The following is a 22,444-nucleotide window of genomic DNA, read 5'->3' as shown; positions in this document are numbered from 1 at the left end:
TAAGCTACAAACAATACATTCAATCATTAAGTCTCCTCACATTCATTCTCTCTCAGGGGAGGGGTCTTTGTCTCCTCAGGTGTGAATCACATCAATATTCATGATCATCCACACCTCCTCGCATATGGCCTTTCTAACACTAAAAGTGTCTTACAAAAGTTAAATGACTATATTGTTTTGTATGAATGAGTGATCAGGATGGTTTTCACATCATTTTATAGCAAAAACTCTAGGCTACAAGATCCAGTTCTCAAAAGTCTTGTGAACAAATGTTTAGTATGTGTTATATGGCCTTATTTCAGTAACTTAAAATTCAAAAACCACGCATAAACGTTATTTTCTCAAAAATACAAACATGTACATACATGTTGCTCACATATTATTGTAGCCCAGTTTATGCTGAATACAGTGTTATCATACTTTAGCCATTAATATGTTTTTAAGCAACTGAAAAAAGCACAAATGTCAAGGCATGTCAAAACTTCTCCAGGGCCCAAAACACCCTCAGACCCCAGGTGTTTGAGTAAACATTTTTTTTTTTTTTTACTATATTTACAGTGTACTTAATGTATAATGTTGAGAAGTCTTGAAAATACGTCACAATTACAAATAAACATTTCTTCTGTAGTGAATTTGATTTATTGATGGTTAGTTAATACACTGGAATTATATTTTCATAACTCTCACACTCTGTAGCACTATAAAGCTCTCAGCTTATTTTTTGTCCTGACAATGTCTGTATACGATTGTCCCTCCAATTCTGATGCCAATCACTGAGACAAATAATTATTTCAAACAGTCAATGATCAAAAACAAACTTAATACAAACAGAATTGGAATGCAGGTATAAAAATAAGTTCTAAGTGCTACACAAACTATAATACTGTCACCATTTAGGCATCTTTATATTTAACAAAAATGTGTCTCTGTGTTAAAACAATGCTCTCATATTCACCATGCATGTGATAGGAACATATTATAGCAAGCCTGTGAATATCTTATAAAATATAGAAAAGGTTAGGACTTATAAACGAACCACCTACAAAGTGTCAACCATATCTATAAATGATCCTAAAACAGGTAAATGCATATATAAGCATAGTAATGCATTTCTTTTGTTAAAACACTCTACACTCGGGTGTTAATCTAAATACTGATAGAAAACCAACACAAAAACAAACCACTTTAAATACAACTTAATACCAAAGCTTTCTCAAACTAATGTCTGCATAAAAGGCTGTTTCATGTAGCACAATGGAATGTTACGTTGTGTTTGATAATTTGATTGTAAAGATTCAGTGTTCAATGTAAAGGCAATCAATGAATGAAGGTCCAGCCTAAATTCTGTAATTTAGACATTCTCATAGGTAGTAAAAATCAAAGTTAAAATCTAATGGGGAATCATACTGGATGACCAAAATTTATGACACAAGTAATGTTTCAATCATATTGAGTTTTTTTTCAACCTTGTACAATATTCAGTCTGATGTAGGTTTATGAAAACTAAGCAGATAAAAGTATAAAAAGTGACATCTAGAAATGTTTGGGATTGAGTTGTAGACAGCATTCAGGCTGTCCCCTTCCTGAGTAAAGTCAAAAGATGACTGATATTCTTCAGTATTGCAAAAATGCCAAAGAAACATCTGAGCTTATGGGAAGGAATAAGGAAGTTACAATTACTACTCTACCAAAACGACACAAAACCTATAAACATTACAGGATACATAGAACAGAAATGAACATTACAGAAATAATTGGTGAGTGACTTATTGCAGCAGGGTTTTTTTTTTTGTTTTTTTTTAAAACACTCCATATCCATCTCCATGTGTCGCAACAGCAAAGGCAGGGTAACCCTCATAGGTTGCATAGGCAGTCAGGTCTTGACCCAAAGAAACAGCCTGTTTCAGCTGGGATGCAGCCACAGTAGCAGTGGTGCTGGCGATTGTATAACCTGTGAAACCAAAGAAAAAATTTTGTGAGGCATAATGTGTTTTTGTTTATTTAATAAAAAAAAAACAGTGTTTGCAGTTGTATAAATATATACACTGGCAGCCAAAAGTTTGGAATAATGTACAGATTTTGCTCTTATGAAAAGAAATTGGTACTTTTATTCACCAAAGTGGCATTCAACTGATCACAATGTATAGTCAGGACATTAATGCCGTGAAAAATTACTATTACAATTTGAAAATTGTTTTCAGAACTTCTTAAACTACTTCAAAGTGTTCTCATCAAAAAATCCTCCACGTGCACCAATGGCAGCTTTGCAGATCCTTCGCATTCTAGCTGTCAGTTTGTCCAGATACTCAGGTGATTTTTCACCCAACGCTTCCTGTAGCACTTGCCATAGATGTGGCTGTCTTGTCGGGCACTGCTCACGCACCTTACAGTCTAGCTTATCCCACAAAAGCTCAATGGGGTTAAGATCCAGAACACTCTTTTCCAATTATCTGTTGTCCACTGTCTGTGTTTCTTTGCCCACTCTAACCTTTACTTTTTGTTTTTCTGTTTCAAAAGTGGCTTTTTCTTTGCAATTCTTCCCATAAGGCCTGCACCCCTGAGTCTTTTCTTTACTGTTGTACATTAAACTGGTGTTGAGCGGGTAGAATTCAATGAAGCTGTCAGCTGAGGACATGTGAGGCATCTATTTCTCAAACTAGAGACTCTGATGTACATATCCTCTTATTTATTTGTACATCTGGCCTTCCACATCTCTTTCTGTCCTTGTTAGAGCCAGTTGTCATTTGTCTTTGAAGAATGTAGTGTACACCTTTGTATGAAATCTTCAGTTTTTTGGCAATTCCAAGCATTGTATATTCATTCATTCCTCAAAACAATGATTGACTGACGAGTTTCTAGAGAAAGCAGTTTCTTTTTTGCCATTTTTGACCTATGTGGCAAGGAGGAGGGCAGGGCTGGGTCATGATGACGCACACCCAGCCCCTAATCAGGCTAATCAAGCCCGCGAGAGGGATAAAGGCGGCCGGAAGCAGCAGTTCGGCAGAGAGAGATCTACAGGCAGCTGCCCTGTATGTGTGTGTGTGTGTTATATGTCTTTTGCTTTAAGTTAATCATTAAATGATTATTTATAATGTCAAGCTGGTTCTCACCTCCTTCTTTCCCTTTTACCCCGTTACATTGGTGCCAAAACCTGGAAAGGAGGAGGGATGCACTGGAGTAGAGTCCTCTCCACTACCATCCACCCCAAAGGAGCAGCCACAGCCATCCGCCAGGGGACTGAGGAGACTGGCCGCCTGAAAGCGGAGGAACGACCGTGGACCGTGAAGGGAGGAGGGGCTCCCTACCGACCACCTGCAGGCGGCCTGCAGGCAGCCGGGCTCCTCAGTCCCCCGGCGGATGGCCACGGCTGCTCCTTTGGGGTGGATGGTAGTGGCGAGGACTCTACTACAGCACATCCCTCCTCCTTCCCGAGAACCGGCTTGACCATGTGATGACACCGTGATGATGCACGCCCGGCCCCTCCCTTCTCCTTGCCACAACCTAATATTGACCTTAAGACATGCCAGTCTATTGCATACTGTGGAAACTCGAAAACAAACACAAAGACAATGTTAAGCTTCATTTAACGAACCAAATGTGTTTGATATAATGGCAAGTGATTTTCTAGTACCAAATTAGCAATTTAGCATGATTACTCGAGGATAAGGTGTTGGAGTGATGAATGCTGGAAATGGGACCTGTCTAGATTTGATCAAAAATGACTTTTTTCAAATAGTGATGGTGCTGTTTTTTACATCAGTAATGTCCTGACCATACTTTGTGATCAGTTGAATGCCACTTTGGTGAATTAAAGTACCAATTTCCTTCCGAAACAGCAAAATCTGTAAATTATTCCAAATTTTTCCCCAGTGTGTGTGTGTGTGTGTGTGTATATATATATATATATATATATATATACTGATCAGCCATCATTAAAACCACCTGCCTAATATTGTGTAGGTCCCCCACATACCACCAAAACAGCGCCAACCCGCATTCTAAAATGATATTCTTCTTACCACAATTGTACATAGCGGTCATCTGAGTTACTGTAGACTTTGTCAGTTTGAACCAGTCTGGCCATTCTCTGGTGACCTCTAACATCAACAAGGCATTTCCGTCCACAGAACTGCCACTCACTGGATGTTTTTTTTTGTTTTTGGCACCATTCGGAATAAATTCTAGAGACTGTTGTGTGTGAAAATCCCAGGTGATCAGCAATTACAGAAATACTCAAACCAGCCCATCTGGCACCAACAATCATCCATGCGATTATCTCATCAGCCAATCATGTGGCAGCAGTGCAGTGCCTAAAATCACGCAGATACGGATCAGGAGCTTCAGTTAATGTTTACATCAACCATCAGAATGGGGAAAAAAATTTGATCTCAATGGAGATTTGGACCGTGGCATGATTGTTGGTGCCAGATGGGCTGGTTTGAGTATTTCTGTAACTGCTGATCTCCTGGGATTTTCACACACAACATCCAGTGAGCGGCAATTCTGTGGATGGGAACGCCTTGTTGATGAGAGAGGTCAACAGAGAATGGTCTGACAAACTGACAAAGTCTACAGTAACTCAGATGACCGCTATGTACAATTGTGGTAAGAAGAATAGCATCTCAGAATGGTGCTGTATATAATATTAATATATAGTTATTAATATTATATATATATATAATATTATAAAATAATATAATATGATAAAAAATATATAATATATTAGATATAAGATATGCATTAATAACAATTGTATTTTTTTTATTTTAAATGTGTAACAATAATAATAATAATAATAATAATAATAATAATAATAATAATAATAATAATTATATTCCCACAGTCATACATTATAGTGCATAAAATATAGTGTTAGTGTATTATGAGTTGATATACTCCACAGTATTAGAATTAGGATCACAGTAATGTTAAAAAGTTAAAAATATCAGTCTTACAGACCTCACTTACCTGGAAATGCAGCAGCGACAGTCGCAGCAGTGGATGCATCAGCGCCCTCTGTCTGTAGACCGAGGATCTGCAGCGTGTGTTCGGCCGCATGGAGCTTTGCCTCATCCATTGATGTACAGAGCTTGGCGGGGGTGAAGGGGTGTCTGATAGGACACACAGAGAGGAATGCTGGTAAAATAACTGTTCATACTGTGCATGCTAATATTCATAAAGCCTCACTGAGTTTATGCTTTATTGAGATGTGTGAGGTTTTGCATTTTTAAACGTGGTGCCTAACTAGAGAATGGGGATTCAGCTGTATCTCAAAACCTCGTGAGCTGCTTGCAATGTAATGGACCCTTTTCACACTCCCGTGTTCGCAAAGCGCAAGTCGTCATAGTTGAGTGAACTATGGCGGTGATCGGGAATAGCAGTAATAACCAGTTTCACTAATGTGTATTTCTATTTGCACAGATTCGTCCGGATGTGTCTTTCCGTGAATTTCCAAAAGATGTTGAACATTGTATAAGCTCGGTGGGTTCAGGCAATTAAATGCGAAGGCGATAACTTTGTTATTAAATGAGGAAGCACTTTTGTTTGTGGACAGTATTTTCAAGATGAGGGCTTACAACAGTCTCTCACATGTGGAATGGTGAAAATCTGAACTGTTTCAATGGAATGAATGATTACACATCACAACCAACACGAGAGTGTGTGTTTGACAAGGTTGGAGCAGGAAATGGGTCTCTCCACTCCTTTACATCCTGTTTCGCCCCATCAGGTATTAGTTTCACCAAGTATACAAGTATACAGATTTGGTAACTGTACCCTCTTTTTTTTTTTTTTTTTTTTTTTGTGTGGCAAATATGGCAACATATTTGTAAATCATTCCTTTAATAAATAAATCTGTGCCTTCTGATTTAATGCACAACCTCTCAACAGTTATTCATTAATATCAACTTACCTTTGTATTCGTGCAGATTACCCTGGAAAAACAACTTTGAGTTTTGATTTAACAGTTGATCAATTCATTTGGACAGTGCAGTCAGTGTCTCCAAATGTAAATGCTAGCAAAAACTTTTAAGGACTGTGAAAACACATACAAACTGGCATTGGCCATAGTTTCGTTTACCCAACTATGACAACCTCTGCTTCACAAACACTGAAGTGTGAAAAGGGTCCATGTACACACAGGTACCTGCTTACTCAGTCACCTTAAAGAAATCACCAGTGAACCTCACAAGGAAGAGATTTGAGAAGCTCTTAACCTCTTCGTACATATGATCAAACTGGTGTGATTACACTAGGCTGGGTTCAGACGCGTACGATCAAACTGGTGTTCGAATCTTAATTCGTGCTGCTGTTTACCAGCAAAAGAGGTATTGAAGCGGTTGTCATAATGAACCAGCTGCTCAAATAGCATTTTCAACTTTTTTTATAAAAATGTAGCGATTTATCAGTCAGCCGATATTACCGGCCGATATTAGCCTTTCACAGATATATCGTATCGTACAAATATTGTGTCTGTTGAGTGTTGATTTCATGCTACGTTGTTACCTAGTTGGTGAGACACAATGCTGGAAAATAAATAAAGTCCATCTTTTACTCTCCATGACAATGAGCTTATAGCTAACTAGCTAATCACGTAGCTACTTTCATTGCTTTTCAGCTGACTGTAAGCTAATGTGTAAACATGTATTCACCAAACTGTTTTGTTCAGGATTTGCAGTTTGGTACCCCCTTCAACTGAACAATTCTAGTTGTTGCATTTACAAAATGTAATATTTAAAAGTCTGGTTTTCCACCATTGAAAGTTTCCCCTGAACTTGTATAGCAGAATATGGTGTAACACTGCTGCCGCTGTTTATCTCTTGACTTGGCAGGTGTAAATGCTTCTTGTTTTACAACCTGCCCCTAATTGACTGGCAGTATTAAAATAGTCAGCATTTGACTGATAATAAACAGTACTGATGTTTATTTAGCTATTTATTTTATTTGTATTTATTCTTTATAATAGTCAGCAATTGACTGATACTAAACAGTACTTATGTTTATTTAGCTATTTATTTTAATAGAATTTATGTAATGTAGCAAACTTTTTTTATATTTCCAATTTTTAAAATATTTAGTGTACATTTATAACATTGTACTTTGTATTATATTACCCTGGAATAAGTAAAAAAAAAAAAAAAAAGCAGCTACCATACCTGCAATGAGGCTTCTAACACAGCTGCTGAGGGAGCGACAGAAAGTTTGGCCTGTTTCTCTCTTCTTACTGCTGTTATCCAGTGCTGTATATTTTTATCTTCTTTTGCAAAGCTGTGAAAGCGTAATTGTTCATTTTTTTTTTTTATTATTTTACTGTTGGAGCAAATGGGCCAGCAAAAATGTTATTTGCTGTGGTCTTACATTCACTGCCATTCAAGTTTACCCTGCTATGATGACTTCCACTTCACGAATGCGGACGTGTGAAAAAGGTCCATCCCGTCTGTCACTCATTCTAACCACTTTCAGAGCTGGGAAAGTGGAAGGGCTTGGTTTTTAGCACCTTCTATGCTTCTGTCTCGAACTCAGAGTCCCATGCTGCATTGCATGTAAATAATATGGTGGCGCGCATAGCCGGCAAGTGCAATTGCATCTTATCTATCATAATCAATCATTACATACATCTAAAAACCACATTATATGTTTGATAAAATAACCTGACCTTCAGTGCACCTGCTGTGATGTAATCTGTCCTCCAGTGCATCTGCTGTGAAGTGTAAGGTAAGATTTTTTTTAATTACAGCGTGCATTAAAGAACTCACGCTGGGGGTCCATCAGTACAGGAGAAACTCACGTGCAGAAAGGTTATTTATGCTAGTGTACTTCTAAAAGTTGACAAAATTCACTTTTAGCATGTATATGCATTTGAAGTTTACAGTCTTTTGCAAAAACGCACCAAAATATTGAAGATTAAAGGCAGAAACATACTTCACGCAAGTACGCAAACACAGACGCAAGTGCTTGGCCAACACATGGCCAACGCATGGTCTCGTTGTACATATATTACGTGCACTCTTGCATTGCTCTGGCCGTTACAAACCTCAGACCACAAGGGGGCAATAGATTTTTAGGCATGACCACGAAACCGGTGCTGCATCCAAAACCAGGAAAATGCTGCCTTTGGAGGCTCTATATGGCGGCAGGTTGAAATTAAGGTGCTTTTCAAACTGTTTGGATATCAGTTTCCATAAGATTTCCATTCATTCAAAACAGCTGTCAGGTTAGCCATTTACTGATTAGGCAGCAAGTCAGCTCCATGTCTTGAGCATGCCTATAATGCCCAAAAGAGCTAGTTTGGTAGCTCACGAGGTTTTGCTACATAGTCATAGCTAATGTGTGTAATAAGTGCTCTTGCTTTGTGAATATGGCTGGAATAGAGTCTGTGGCGTACATATTTGGATACTGTGTAGCCAGAGCAGGGATGGTGACTTTGTAAAGGAAAAGTTGCCTCTGATCTGGTCCAATAGCAGAGTGAAGCTGGTAAACAGGTTGCCCCCAGTTATTCTTTTGGCAAATGTCTTCCAGGATCTGAAATATACAAAAGGCATTCCTCTTTTTAACAAATGGGCCCCTAAAGTAAGTGCAATTATGGAGAAATGTCCCTCGAAAATTTTGTCCTTTAAAATCCATAAGTGGGCTCCTCAGAAAGTGTACGAGTGTACCTGTGGGGCGTGTTTGATGCCTTGGGGCTTGAGGGTGACAGGGTTCATGGGTGTTAGCTCCATGCCGGGAAGAAGGTCATAGAGTTTGTCGTCGGGGCGTTTGTCTGTCTTGAGTTGGTACGTGGCGCAGCCACGACCCACACCTGCATAGGCGAGGTATCCTCGCCCACCCAAACCACGTACGCCTGCTGCCCCTACAGGTACATTCATGTAAATTTCTAGGAATGCAAGAAGGCATTAAGGCGAATCAAATCACCAGAAATCACCCGGGTTTCAATCAAGACTCAGAAAGACTGATCATATAGACACATTCCAAGCCGGCACATTACAGAAGTTCTCAGTATCTCAGATTTTGTCATCATTACTTTTATAGATTTTATAGATTAGATTTTTTTTTCACCCCATCCATTGATAATATTATGAATATCACTGAACTGTAATATGCAGGCATAGACAACAAATTCAAATGATAGATAGTACAAGCAAACCATTAAGGATAATATAACAGAATGCATTTTGGTTTTGTCATGGCCACATGCAAATGTAGATGCAAATATCAAGTTGGCATTATGCAAATATCTTGCATTACCAAGTCATTTGCCATCTGTCTCTTTTAAAGGTGAGGTGTGTAATTTCTGCACCACATGTCACTGGTAAGACAAACAGATATTCCCACCCCGAACTCGCACCATTGGTGGAGCTAGTGTTGCTGTGTTGGGATGCAGAACCTACAAATGGCTTACTTTATAGTTGTCTGCATATTAAACTGGAATAAAAAACATAACTTAACTTTAAGAAGAAATACACACATCACCTTTAATAATTGTTGACTGGACTTGCCTGTATTCATTTTTGTTTTTGTTTGATGATCTGTTTAGACAAGTGAATCTTTTGGTTGTATGAAAGCAGATCAGAATTATTGGCCAGAGTGAATAATTTATTTTTTACTTTTTATTTTTTAAGTAATCTAATCCCTTGTTAATAGTTATAATCCATTGTTCACAAGATAATTTACAAGCATGATTTAAACAGTTTCAGATTAGAATTCCTTTGGAGATGATGTTTTGATTTTTACTACCACACCTTTGATCAGGTCAAGAGATTTGATCATCTGTATTGGAAGACAGGTTGATAAGAATTACCCACCTCTAACAGAGGGTGAGCACACCAGCCCCCTGGCACTTATGTGCCCTTTGGTAGTAGGGAAGCGGAATTGATTTGGGATAGTGGCATATGCATGGGGAGCGTAGAATATGGGTGCACCAAGGTATGCAGCTGAAGGGTCATACATCTGCCCCACTGTGTAAGCATAGTCTCCTTGGAGCAGAGTACCTCCGCGGCCCCCTGTGCCTCGGGTATACCGAACATAACTGTCCTTATCCACAGGTTTGGCTAGCGTGACCTCAATGGGAGAACCATCAATGACCTGGAGGGAAGTCAATGTTGTTAATTCAGTATTATTTCATAACATTTTTGGAATGGGTAAATTAACCTCAGATCAGGTAGTGTACTGCCTTACTTTTCCATTCAATATGTTCATGGCGTTGACGGCATCCTCTCTCAGAGAGAAATGAACAAAAGCGTAATCTCTGATCTTCTTAACCCTTTCAACAGAACCTGTGGATATGCATACATCTCTAAGTATTGAGATCAAATCCCACAAAATCCTAAATGGATTCATGCAGACTCAGAAATAGGACATTAGTCATGTTTGCTAAGGCAAGAATCACTTTTACTATTGTTCACACTTAGGGGTTTCAACAAACCTCTCCTTAACACTGTGAAAATTGGTGGGGATGGTGCATCACAAGGGTTTAGAGTAAAAACGGAAGGTTTTACCAAAGTGGCACTCCGTCATGCATCCAAAAGTTTAGAAAACATTTGCGGCTATTAAGGCATCCATTGACAAATTATGATTTCAGAGAGGTGGGTCCAGTTGTGCATACAGAAATCCAATTTGCAGTATTCTCGATTGATTTCAAACTGACCCGCTCTTTCCACATGTTTTTAATGCATATTACAGAAGACTATCCATCAAACGCTTCTTTAAAACTTGTCCTGCCCCATTTTTGCTATGGACATGAATTATGCCTCAAATCCTGTGGCTTGTTGAGGTATGGTGTTATTTTCCCAAGTGATTAGACTTAACATTTTTGCCTGGTAAATGATAAAACGGCTGAAGAAATAGTATAGAATTATACTGAAGGAAGAACCCAAGCAGTATCTAGGGATGAGAATATCATACACTCTCAGGAAAAATATCCTGATTAAGGTACAAGGCCGTCACTGGGGTGGTACCCTTGCTTTGGGTACATATTTGTACCCTTAAGGAGGGTACCCTTTTCCCAAAGGAACAAAACATATACATTTAACTTTCAAGGTATGCAGTTGGTTCTTAGGGTACAACTATTTGGCTAAAATGAGTTATACATTTTAACTAGAGGTAAAGAAAAGGTCACCTTGAGGGTACCACCTCTTTTTTTTTTTGAGAGTATAGAGACTTGGGTTTAGGCTCTTTTCAATTGTGACACCACCTAGCCACAATGCCCTGGCAACCATGTAGCTGGGTGCTAAAAACTCTCAGAGCATCTTAGCAACCACATAGCAACTACCAAAGACACCCTAGCATCGTGACAGTGAGTTTTGCATGAGCAAGCAGCACTCACATTTTCTTCTGAAAAATAAAGTCTATTTTTGCAAGCTCACCAGGTTTGATGCTGTTGAACTCTTTCTCAATGTTCTCCTCTGTGGTGGCCAACATCAGATTACGAACATAGAGAATTTTTACTGTGGCCATTGTGTCTTCATCTACCTCTACTTCAGGTTCAGCCCAGTCAACTGCAATAGCATGACCCCAGAGCTGAATTCTCCCTAAGAAAAGAAAAAGAGAAAGCAGTGTCAGTGAAAAGTCTTTAATCTTGGACCTTTGAACTCAAGTTCAGCCTGAGGGCAATCAATGAAACCTTTAGTTACTATATCATGTCTGATCTGGGAACTGATTATTATCTTGAAAAACCTGCTATATTGAGCAGAGGTGAGGATGGTATTTGAAAACGGTTTGAATCTGCTCCTGTGGACACATGGGAAATCGACATGTTGCTTCCGAAAGTTCATGTATCGTGATATCAACCCCATTCTGACAATTTTTTGACAAGTGCCATCCCCCATCAGACATTTTTGCATCAGTTAAAATTGCTTCAACCTGCTGATATCGTGTTGCACTAGCAATCTCCAAGAAACGGATTCTGGACCCGTGAGAACCAGGAAGTAACTGCATTCACATAAACAATGGTGAGTGCGATTCTGAGGTTGCAGTGTCTCTCTAAAATAAAGTTTTTACACAACTGACAATAAGGTTTAGGGCTGGGGTTTAGGTTAGAGTTCATAAAATATCCATTCCTGTTGGCTGTAATCATTCTTGGCACCACGCTGTGGACATTTCATCCAGAAACTGGAGCTCACATGTGCCCATATGTTTAACAACACCTCCAGCTTCGGCCACTGAGGGGAAAATATTCAAATTTCGGTAAGCAAAGACCGATTTCAGTAGCAAAACTTTCAACTTACTGTTGCCTAATTCACAGAAAACCTGCTGATAAAAGCTGTTTTGCTGGTCTTAGCTGGTTTAAGTTCTCCCAGCCTGACAAAGCTGGCATTATTCTGGTCTCCCAACCTTACCAGCTGATAAGGGCCCAAAACCCCTCTAAAACCATGAAAATAGACTATCCAGCTTGACCAGGCTAAAGACCAGCTAAACACCTGGTTTTGGCTGGTTTAAGCTGTTTTTTATTTATTTTTTTTGTGTTTTTTTTTTCAGCAGGGAACTTAACTCACGATTCTATTTTTTACTGGTTTTTACCTGGCAGTAGTTTCCTCCTGGCCATGGCAGCAGCTCGGTGGCTTTCATACTCCACGAATGCAAAGCCTCGGTTCTTGGTCTTATCAGCAGCACTTGGATAAACGATTACATCCACCACACCATCCGTCACCTTTTTCATCTCTGCCAGGATCTCTTCCCTCTTTTTGGTTTTAGGGATGCCACCAACAAACAGACGGCAGTTGTCAACACTTGCACACACACCCAGAAGTCTCCCATTCCTGTTGTGTGGAGTAAGAATTGTTGTAGAATCACTGGAGTAGCCAGGGGTGGGCCTGGGTGGGCAGGTTGTTGTCCCCAATCATTGTCTTATGCCCCTATTCTACCAACAGCCAAAAGCTTGCTGTCCTATAACTACGAACCGCTAATGTCAGAGGCTGTTGGGCTGGATAATGTCAGCATTAAAACTTTCAAAACAACAGCTCATAAAACAAAACTATATCACTTTCAATATAACAAAGCTTTTATAATATTTTTACATTTTCCAAAAATTTTAGGAATCCCTATATAATAATAAATACCTGTTCTTAGCCACAATGTTCCATATGTTATCCACTAACGTTCCATATGTTACGCATGTAAAATAATACAAAACAAATGTCTGAATGTACTCAAATACAAATATGGTTAGTTGATCTTTTAATATTCTTAAAGTAGACAACCATTAGTAGCTAAATGTTCTAAATACTCCCATGGAAATATTTAGCTAAACATTAAAAACATAAATAAAAAGTTTACAGATCTCATGCAATTGATAATTTATCTTGGCCCACCAACCCAAAAGTTTCTGGCTATGCTTCTGGTGAGAATTTTCAAATTATGCTTTGTTGTAAAACAATTTGTCCTCTAGAGGTCCAGTGTCCACTCACCTGATTTCATAGTTGTTGAGCTGTTTCATGGCATTCTTAGCCTCTTGTTTTGTGGTAAAGGTCACAAATGCGTAGCCTCGATTATTGCCATTAAAATCCATCATCATCCGTACCTCGTAAATTTTGCCAAACTACAAAACAGGTAGGCATTGCATTTTTAAAGCTACAGCTACACTAAAATAGCTTGATCATAACTATAATAAAGGAATATAATTCATTTATTTATTTTGTAGACCAGTTTATTCCCTTACTTTTTCACAGAGTGGCACCAGTTCATCCTCAAAGAGGTCTCGAGGAAGCTTTCCCACAAAAATCTCACTGCCTCTCTCTGGAGGAGGGCCTTCCCAGCCAGGAGGTGGTCCACCATATCTCCTCTGTCCATTTTCCTGTGGAGAAAACAACAACTGTATGAGGACAAATCAAAGTTCTCTAATACATTACATTATGTAATATAATGTACACTCACTGAGCACTTTATTAGGAACACTGTGGTCCTAATAAAGTGCCCGATGTGGTCTTCTGCTGTTGTAGACAATCCGCCTCAAGGTTCAACGTGTTGTGCATTCTAAGATGCTATTCTGCTTAATACAATTGTACAGAGTGGTTATCTGAGTTACCATAGCCTTTCTGTCAGTTCGAACCAGTCTGGCCTTTCTCCATTGACCTCTTTCATCAACAAGGCATTTCCATCTGCAGAGCTGCTGCTCACTGGATGTTTTTTTGTTTTGGGCACCAATCTGAGTAAACTCTAGAGACTGTTGTGTGTGAAAATTCCAGGAGATCAGCAGTTACAGAAATACTCAAACCAGCCCTTCTGGCACCAACAATCATGCCACACTCTAAATCACTGAGATCACATTTTTTCCCCACTATGATGATTAATGTAAAAATTAACTGAAGCTCATGGCCCATATCAGAATGATTTTATGTATTGCACTGCTGCCACACTATTGGCTGATTAGATAATTGCATAAATAAGTAGGTGTACAGGTGTTCCTAATAGCTCAGTGAGTGTATAACCATAAAGTGTACAGTATGATTAACCATTATGGACCTCAAGGATGTGAGGACAGATCATATCCTTCTTTTTATAGTTTTACAGGCAGAAAGTTTTGTTTTTCCATTTTCACCACAGGATGGTGCCACAATACTACACACTAAAAGCTGCTGCAAACAAACAACCAAATATAGAAGATCCCCAGTAGTGAAAACATTGAAGAAATCAATTTTACGGACCAATGACACAGAGTTCCAGTCTCAGATTCCTCAAGTCCAAGTCAAATTAAAGAAACAGTTCATACATTTTTTAAAATTCTTCTGTATACTCAAACCTGGTGTGTGAAGACAAGTCAAGGAAAGTTTAAAAATAATGACACGAAACAGCGTTGTTTCTCACATATCACGGGACAGATCGCATCACGTCAAGTTTGATTATAAAGAAGTTTGAATGAGATTTGAGAGCTGTAAATAACATTATAAATTTCAGTCCTCACACATCTCCAAAGCTCCCCAAAGTTCCCCAAAGCTATTGATGTCTTCAGAAAACTTGGAATATAGCGCACAAGTCGTATAGACACATTTTATTTTGTTTTTTTAGCTTGACAGCCCCAGTCCCTTTCCACTTTCATTGTATGGAAAAAAGTAACTTGAACATTTTGCTAAACATGTCCTTTTGTGTCCCACACAAGAAGTAAGTCATACAAGTTTGGAGTAGGGATGTAAATGGTTAACTGGTTAACTGATTGACCGGCATAAACAATTTGTTCGACTAATACTATCGGTTAAAAATTAATTTAACTAATTAATTAATTAATTAATTAAAGAAACAACAGAGTGATAATTTGATGGGATTATCATGTTGGGCATGTTCTGTACACATGAGGGTGCTATTAACACGTAAACCACTGTCTTCCTCTCAGTCTGAAAGACAAGGAATCATGAAGCGTGCCTGTGGAACCATTTCGTCCGTGAAGACGACATGTTCTAATGCAACTAGAACAATGCGGTACTATATAAAAAACAAACATCTGCAAGCCTCGACATCTAAGAGCATACGTCTACAGTCCCACTTGCTCGGGAGGCGGAAGAAGCAATATGTGGCAGGAGCAAGTTTAAGTCGCTGGGCTTGCCGTCATCCGGCTGCTTACCATACTGACTTCTGCTCATGTAGATATGTTGCTTTTTCTAAACAAAAACAATTAGGATTGACCAGCAACATAATTTGTGGGTAGGCTAAGACTGTTTTTATTCTTCCTTTGTTGAACTGTTAAAGGTATCGCCATGTAGGTTCATTTGGCGTGCAAGCGATCCATTCAAAATGATTTACAAAATATACGATGGAAATATACGGTTGTTCATTCAAATATTTATGTGATAGTCAGCTATTTCTAAATATGCACATCTGTCAACTGATCTGGTTTTGTTTCAGCCAGGATAGACCTTTGTCATGCATGGTCACTTGTTTGATTCATGGCTTATCTGATAACCGGTTAATATTGACGGTTAGTCGGTTAAAATAATTTGTGAAAATTTGCATCCCTAGTTTGGAGTGTCATAAAAGGTGAGTAAATGATGACAGAATTTTAATTTTTTAATGAACTATTCCTTTGCCACCAGTAAAATGCTGAAATAAAAAGTAATTTAGGTTATTGATCTTAAATTGTTCCTAACCCTACAGTAGCACCTCTCCATGAGGCTGTGCTGTTGTGCAAAGGCAAAACACAGTAACTACACATTTTGTCAAAATGTATTAATGAAATTGTGCCTCTGAGACTGTAATCTGTTCTGTGATAGATGGGCTTGGCTCAGCTATGCTCAGATTCAAAGAAAATGAGTGTGAAATTTCAGTAACTACAAAATCCACACCAAAACCACAGTTCCACAGTTCTTTCAGATGTTTGAGGTAATACTCACATTTTAGTACTTAATGCACTAATCTGTTAGTGCACAAAACACAATTGGCTGGACAATCAAAAGACTTCAAAGCAAGTTTCAGTATAGTTACTGTTTTTTTTTTGTTTTTTTTTTCAGTATGGCAACTCGTACCTGGTGTATGTGATATCCTGTGCGTTGGATCAGAGCACGCAGCGCAGTCTCTTTCTGCGTGCCAGCCAGTCCATCCCCGCATTTTTGATTGGTTTCCATTGTGAGTGATTATCAGCAATAAATCAGCAAAATTAGGGGTGCTCACTGAAATTAAATCAAAGTTCAAACACGCATCAATGACAGGGTAAGGTAGCATACTCTTGCTTTAACACACGATAAGAGGCTGTAAAATGTATATGCACGAACTTGGACGGGTTCAAAGGTCCATAAGTCCTCACCATGCCCTTTTGAGAACAACACAGATTCAAGAATTTTTTTTTTCTGAATTCAGAGCACCAGTTCACCTGGCAGTGACTCTCTGTCACAAAGTACACAAACCTTCATGAACATTACACAACATTAATGCTATAGTGCACATTGCAAAAAATCCTATCTTTGTCTCTTTTTTTTTTCCCAATAAAAATATCTAAACATTCTTTAAACACGATATATTTATCTGAGAGGTAACATTGCATAAGAATTTAAGACTTAATATAATGTGAATACAAGTGTAATTGTTTTTTTTTTTTGTTGTTTTTTTTTTTTTTTGTTCCATTGGTCGATTTGTGTCACTTGTTTTAACCCTTCTGTTTTTCAGAAAATTTTAAATGACCATTTTGTTCTTGTCAAAAAAGACCCAGAAGAGAAAAAATCCAGTAGACTTCCATTGAAAAGATCCCCACACATACTAAGGATCAGGGTGTCATAGAGACTTGGGTATGGTCTCTTTGATTTGAGCCAGTAGGGAACCATCCTGCAACCTTTTAGTGATGCCCTAGCAACCACCTAGCAACACCCTACTAATGCTCTAGGAATCACCCAAATCACCCTTACATTGCATAAACATAAACAAGTATAATACAAATGTGATATAAGTTTTGTACATAACCATATATTCATTGTTGTGGAGAATCATGTGGTATTTTGATTAAATACAAGATTAAAATTATTATTTTTTTTTTTTTTTTTTACTGTTTTTAAAGGTGCACTCAGTAAGTTTTTGTTCACATTGTCTTGGACTTACACTGACACCTAGGGGTGTGGATGCAGCATCATTCAAACTCAGTAGTTTACAGTTACAGATGCCATTGTAGAAATTCACTATACACAGCCAGCCAGGATTAATTAAATTTTTGAGTGAAAGTGTCCAATAACAGGGTGGTTACTTATATTAAGCGAGTATTACTTGGCTGGCCATGTGATCCTAACATGGCAGCCCCCATGTGCGGACCCTCTCCATGTTGAATAAAACAGCTTTTATAAGGTTACTGATATGACTGAAGTCTTAATCTCATGTGAGTGCTCATGATTTTAGACATATGTTTCAAAATTACTATTCATTTCTTTAGAAGTAAAACTTTTTAAATGAGGCCAAAATTACTGAGTGCACCTTTAACTCTAAAAAGGGAACAAAATGAACCGAACATAATAGAAGGGTGAAACTTAAGCTCACTACATTCAGACAAATCTGCCAATGAAACAGGACAAAATGCACTTACATTCAACATACATTTTTTTGACATTTTAATATCTTTAATGTCTTGAATTTAAAATGTTGTTTTAATGATGTTTAGGTATTTTTACTGGAAAACAATACAAAGACACTGATAAGAAAGAAATATTTCTGTAGTACATGGTAAATTGTTTGTTATTTGGAAATATAGGGATGTAAAATCTTAATTTAATCACTGTTTCTGATCAAAGTCTGTTTGAAATTCATGTAGAAATCTTGACATATTTGCTTTTTTATCTGGTGAACAGGGTTGGCAAGAAAAGTGGAGAAAGAAACATTTTCCTCACCTCCAGGTCAAGGACCGTGGTGTAATTATTAACTAAACTGAGCGAATCTGAACAACAGACAATCATTAAGTTACATATGTTTCAGTAGGTTTCCCCTCTCCATTTCACACCTTGTTTCCGCTACAGGAAGAAAGAAATCAGAACTAAAAAAAAAAAAAATGACCCACAGAAAAGCACAGTCTGCAAGCGTAATTCTACTGTCACACCAGATGATGAGTGTTGTTTAATAAGTGTGATTGAATCACAGAGCCACAGGTCTTTAAAATCATCAGCGGAGTGTCTTAGACTAATTCAGCTTCACTTGATCAAAGGGAGATGCTGAAGACAACAAAGGAGCGCTACTGCAGAATAGGGGACAAAGGTGACAAGACTGCCAGACAATTTCAAAAGCTCTTAAGCATCTGCATGTCCTGCAATCATGACATAAGTGATGATACTGTGATCATTGTCTCTCTCTGTAAGCGTGACCTAATATGGTCAGAGCATTTGTATATACAGTATATATAAAATGGTAGTCTTTCTTCTCTCAGCTAAAGCAAGACAAAGGCAAACTAGCTTAATCAGTATCTTGGTTTTGTTTTCAAGTTAAAATATCTAATTGTCCTATAGATACATTTATCTGAAAAGCAAAATTGCAGAAGATTTTACAGACCCCATAAAAACAAAATTTTAGTTTTATGGTCTTTGAGTCCTTATCTATTATCTTTGAAGCTACATACATGCATGTGCCTGTGTATTCTTAAAAGTACAAAATACATTTTAGTAGATATTTACATATACATTTTACAGTCTTTTTTTCTGGTTAAATGGACCAAAAATATTGATGACTTATATTCTACTACAGAAATCTTTGTCCAATTAAATGCTCTCTAGAATGAGAATAACCCTCCCCAAATTCCACTTGTAACCGACTAGCAATCACAAGTAGCAAATCATGGGTCATGGCTGTGAACACCTATTGGCTATTAAAATAAAGGGACACGCCCTCCTATATGTCCCACCCAAACTTCCTGTTTCAATAGGAAATGCATCGATACAGGAAAGAAAACTGTGCTCGTCATGCCATTACAAATGTTTTTTTTTAAATCAAATGTAGTTTTCTTGCCCCATTGGCAATTTATTTTCTAGTTTAAAGCATAAATCTTGCAAAATGTAATTAGGTTTATGCTTCAAACAAGAAAAAGAAATTGCCAGTGGGGTAAAACAAACAAATAAAAAAAAAACTCTTTTTTTTTCTGCACAATTTTGCAAGTACATTTACATTGATTTAAGGATGTTTATATTTTGTTTTACTGTAGAACAAACTGTGTATTGATTAAGAAATTATTTTTTCCAGTGATCTTGTTGAATCCTCTACAGTACCTTAAACTCCCTCTTGCCGCCTAATGCTAGGCTAATACCATAAGAAATAAAGACCAGAAAGCTGACTTTTCTTTGGGTCTAACAAGGTCTGTGTACGCTTATTAAACTACGTATTTTACTTTATTCTCCCCATTAATTTAAGAATGCATTGCATCCCTTAAGCAATAACTCTGTTAATGCATTTGCACATTCAATAGCTTGCAGAAAGCACCAATTAATCCAGACTTGAAAAGACTCATCACAGATGACTCTGGGTGAGAAACTATAAGCGCACACTCTCGCAATTGGCAAATGTGGCCTTTTATTCAATGCATACAGTACAGAAGAAGGCTCAAATGTTGGCAAACATCTGATATAAAGGCAAGATACCCTTTTGTTATGGCTGAGCATTAGGAAACCATTAAAGAGAGCATTTTAAGACAGTTCGGCAAAGGCTCCATTAATCTGCTGTCTGTCCACCAAGCTCTTGTGAGCAGCCTGGTTACCGTTTGCATAAACAAGATAACTAGACGTGCGCTTATCATGCTTGGATCTGTGTCTGCTTTTTTAGCCTATGTTGACTGAAGCTAAATACACACACCTCTGAAGGCCATTGAACTGGCCTGGGTAGAAACCGCAACACTGGTGCTGAGAATAGTAATATTTGTTATAGTATATATTGTTCCAAAGCATCTTTACGAAATGCCTTACAAGTCCCACAGTGAGCAAGCTGAATGCAGAGTGTCATGGAAAAACTCCACAAGAAGTACATAAAGAAGAAACCTAGACTCAGCTGGGAAAGCCCTCTTCCTCAAAATGGCACACATTTAAACAAATTAATACAAATTTATAATAAATGATAATATGTGCCATACAACCCCCATCCCAGCCACACGCAGACACACCGTACACAGTTACTACTGTTAAAAACCACAGTGCAGTTGCATTTAGTTGGTATGGCTGTGTTTAGTAAATACCATATGTTGCAGTAGTACCATATGTGGATTGCAGTAACAGAAGTTATTAGCTCTGGGTTTACATCATGCCAAAGCTGACCTCTTTATAATTATACTAAAAATCTCATGTGCACTAATATGTATATACATGTATACATTTAAATCTCACATCAATGTGAAAGTGAATACATGTGATGAACCGCAGTTTCTATATTATGAACACTGATGAAGCAAATTCACAATAGAGTTTGCACAGTAGAATCTTAGAATTGTACAATATTTCTTAGAAATTCCTGGAAAAAAAATATAGTATTTACATATTTAGTCTAATTCATTTGTATATTTTATTGATGATCCCCTTTGTCTTTGATCTTACCTTGAACGTGTCCACAGAATCATATTACATAGTTAACTTACAAATGTCCACAAATGATCAATTAATAGCATTAAATAGAGGTGACAGAGCCATGCAACTAAGCAGCGTTTGAACAGATGCCAGCCCTTACTACCTTGTAAGTTTCCTTATGTATTATCACACAAAATGGTGTTAAAGAAGCAACTTACCTGAGCAATTTCAGAGATCACCTCCCAGAAGACTCAGACCCTCATTATGCTGTATTTGGCAACGTGTCACTGGGGTGATTCTGTAATCACATCATATCAGACTCCAAAGGTTCGCTGTTCTGGGGCTGCTTTACAAGCCAGCATGGTTAAACGTTAACCAGCGCTATCTCTGCCTCTTGCTGTAGGCCAGCCCTTTGACCAGGAACAGTGCTATCATAGTTTGCCTCCAGCAGGCAGACTCCTAGCAGAGATCAATCAGAAATTCTGGAAAATACCCTTATTGCTTTTTATTTTTTTAACCCAAGTATTAATAGCTCATGATACATGCTACTCAGCAACATCAAACTTGGGTGGGGGTTGGGGATCTTTTGCTCATTTTTGACCTGTTACACATAGAATAATAGGTGCTTTTCTATATACTAAACAATTAGACAATATTCCAAGGCCGCCGCTTGAATTCACAAGGTCTGGGACAAATTTATAAAGGTGGGCCCCAGCCACCATAAACTCAGCAGTGTAAAGATATTTGTTTGGCTATCACAGGGCCATACGTTCCTGGTTTTACCCCTCTAATGATGGCACTATTCTATTTTTAAGAATGCATTTAAAGATTATATACAGTATAAACCATGGCTTGCGATCACCTCTTTATCAGAGACACATATTTATCACACTCTGGGTTCCATAAAAAAAAAAAAAAATGGGTCCCGTCCCTCACACAAGAATTGTTGCATCTCTGCTGTCTCAAAACTTTGACCAAATATCACGTATTTATGTTTTAGCTAAGGCTGCCAATTTAAAATGTTAATTTAGTGTTATTAAACTAGTGTTAACCAAAATTAACACAATTAATCATGACCCATGACCATATGAATATTCCGTTATAAGGCATTTTCCTATCAACTGAACAATTCAAGCTTGAAGTACCGCCTCCATGTTTTTGACAGTCCCAGTCAGCAGGGGGTAGTCAGGGCAACTCCAGCTGTATAGGCAAGAAAAAAACGCACTGTCTCTACTGAGAGCAAGAGCACAAAATGAGCCTCAGTACAGCAGAACACTCTCTTACGTTTAGACAAGGTGCGTTTTTTCAGTTTCAAACTACTTCCGAAAATGCAGCATTTATGGCACAAGATGCAAAAAATCTATAAAACGCGATGCAACTACATTGATATGGTCCAAACATGTCCATCTGATGCATGTGTACATGGGGGTAAGCAAAAACATGTCCTTTGAGAACAACCCTTAAGTCTACCTCGGACAGATTGACTCAACTGGAAAATGTATTCCTGTGAACTGTTT

At 38.0% G+C, this 22,444-nt stretch overlaps 1 protein-coding gene across 4 annotated transcripts; it reads right to left on the bottom strand.

Annotated features, from left to right (window-relative positions):
* Nucleotides 1-616: 616 nt before the first annotated feature.
* On the bottom strand, nt 617-21,280 carry LOC127422884 (APOBEC1 complementation factor-like). Of its 4 annotated transcripts, none has more exons than XM_051666692.1 (12): nt 21,146-21,280; nt 16,446-16,589; nt 13,652-13,786; nt 13,401-13,531; nt 12,514-12,752; nt 11,361-11,525; nt 10,174-10,271; nt 9,801-10,080; nt 8,655-8,872; nt 8,384-8,520; nt 4,969-5,111; nt 617-1,951 (listed from the first exon to the last, which is right to left on the bottom strand). In XM_051666692.1, exons 2-12 carry the CDS (start codon nt 16,542-16,544, stop codon nt 1,800-1,802), a joined length of 1,797 nt encoding a protein of 598 aa, XP_051522652.1. In that variant the 5' UTR covers nt 16,545-16,589; nt 21,146-21,280; the 3' UTR covers nt 617-1,799. The 4 variants fall into 4 exon arrangements, with proteins under 4 accessions (XP_051522652.1, XP_051522651.1, XP_051522653.1 ...); XM_051666691.1 differs by lacking the exon at nt 21,146-21,280 and adding an exon at nt 20,958-21,051; XM_051666693.1 differs by lacking the exon at nt 21,146-21,280 and adding an exon at nt 20,958-21,050 and having other exon boundaries at nt 8,655-8,848.
* Nucleotides 21,281-22,444: the final 1,164 nt, after the last annotated feature.

Source organism: Myxocyprinus asiaticus, chromosome 32 (assembly GCF_019703515.2).
Source record: "Myxocyprinus asiaticus isolate MX2 ecotype Aquarium Trade chromosome 32, UBuf_Myxa_2, whole genome shotgun sequence".
NCBI lineage: Eukaryota > Metazoa > Chordata > Actinopteri > Cypriniformes > Catostomidae > Myxocyprinus > Myxocyprinus asiaticus.
The sequence above is the reverse complement of the archived record's forward strand: the minus strand, read 5'-3'. Positions and strand labels throughout refer to the sequence as shown.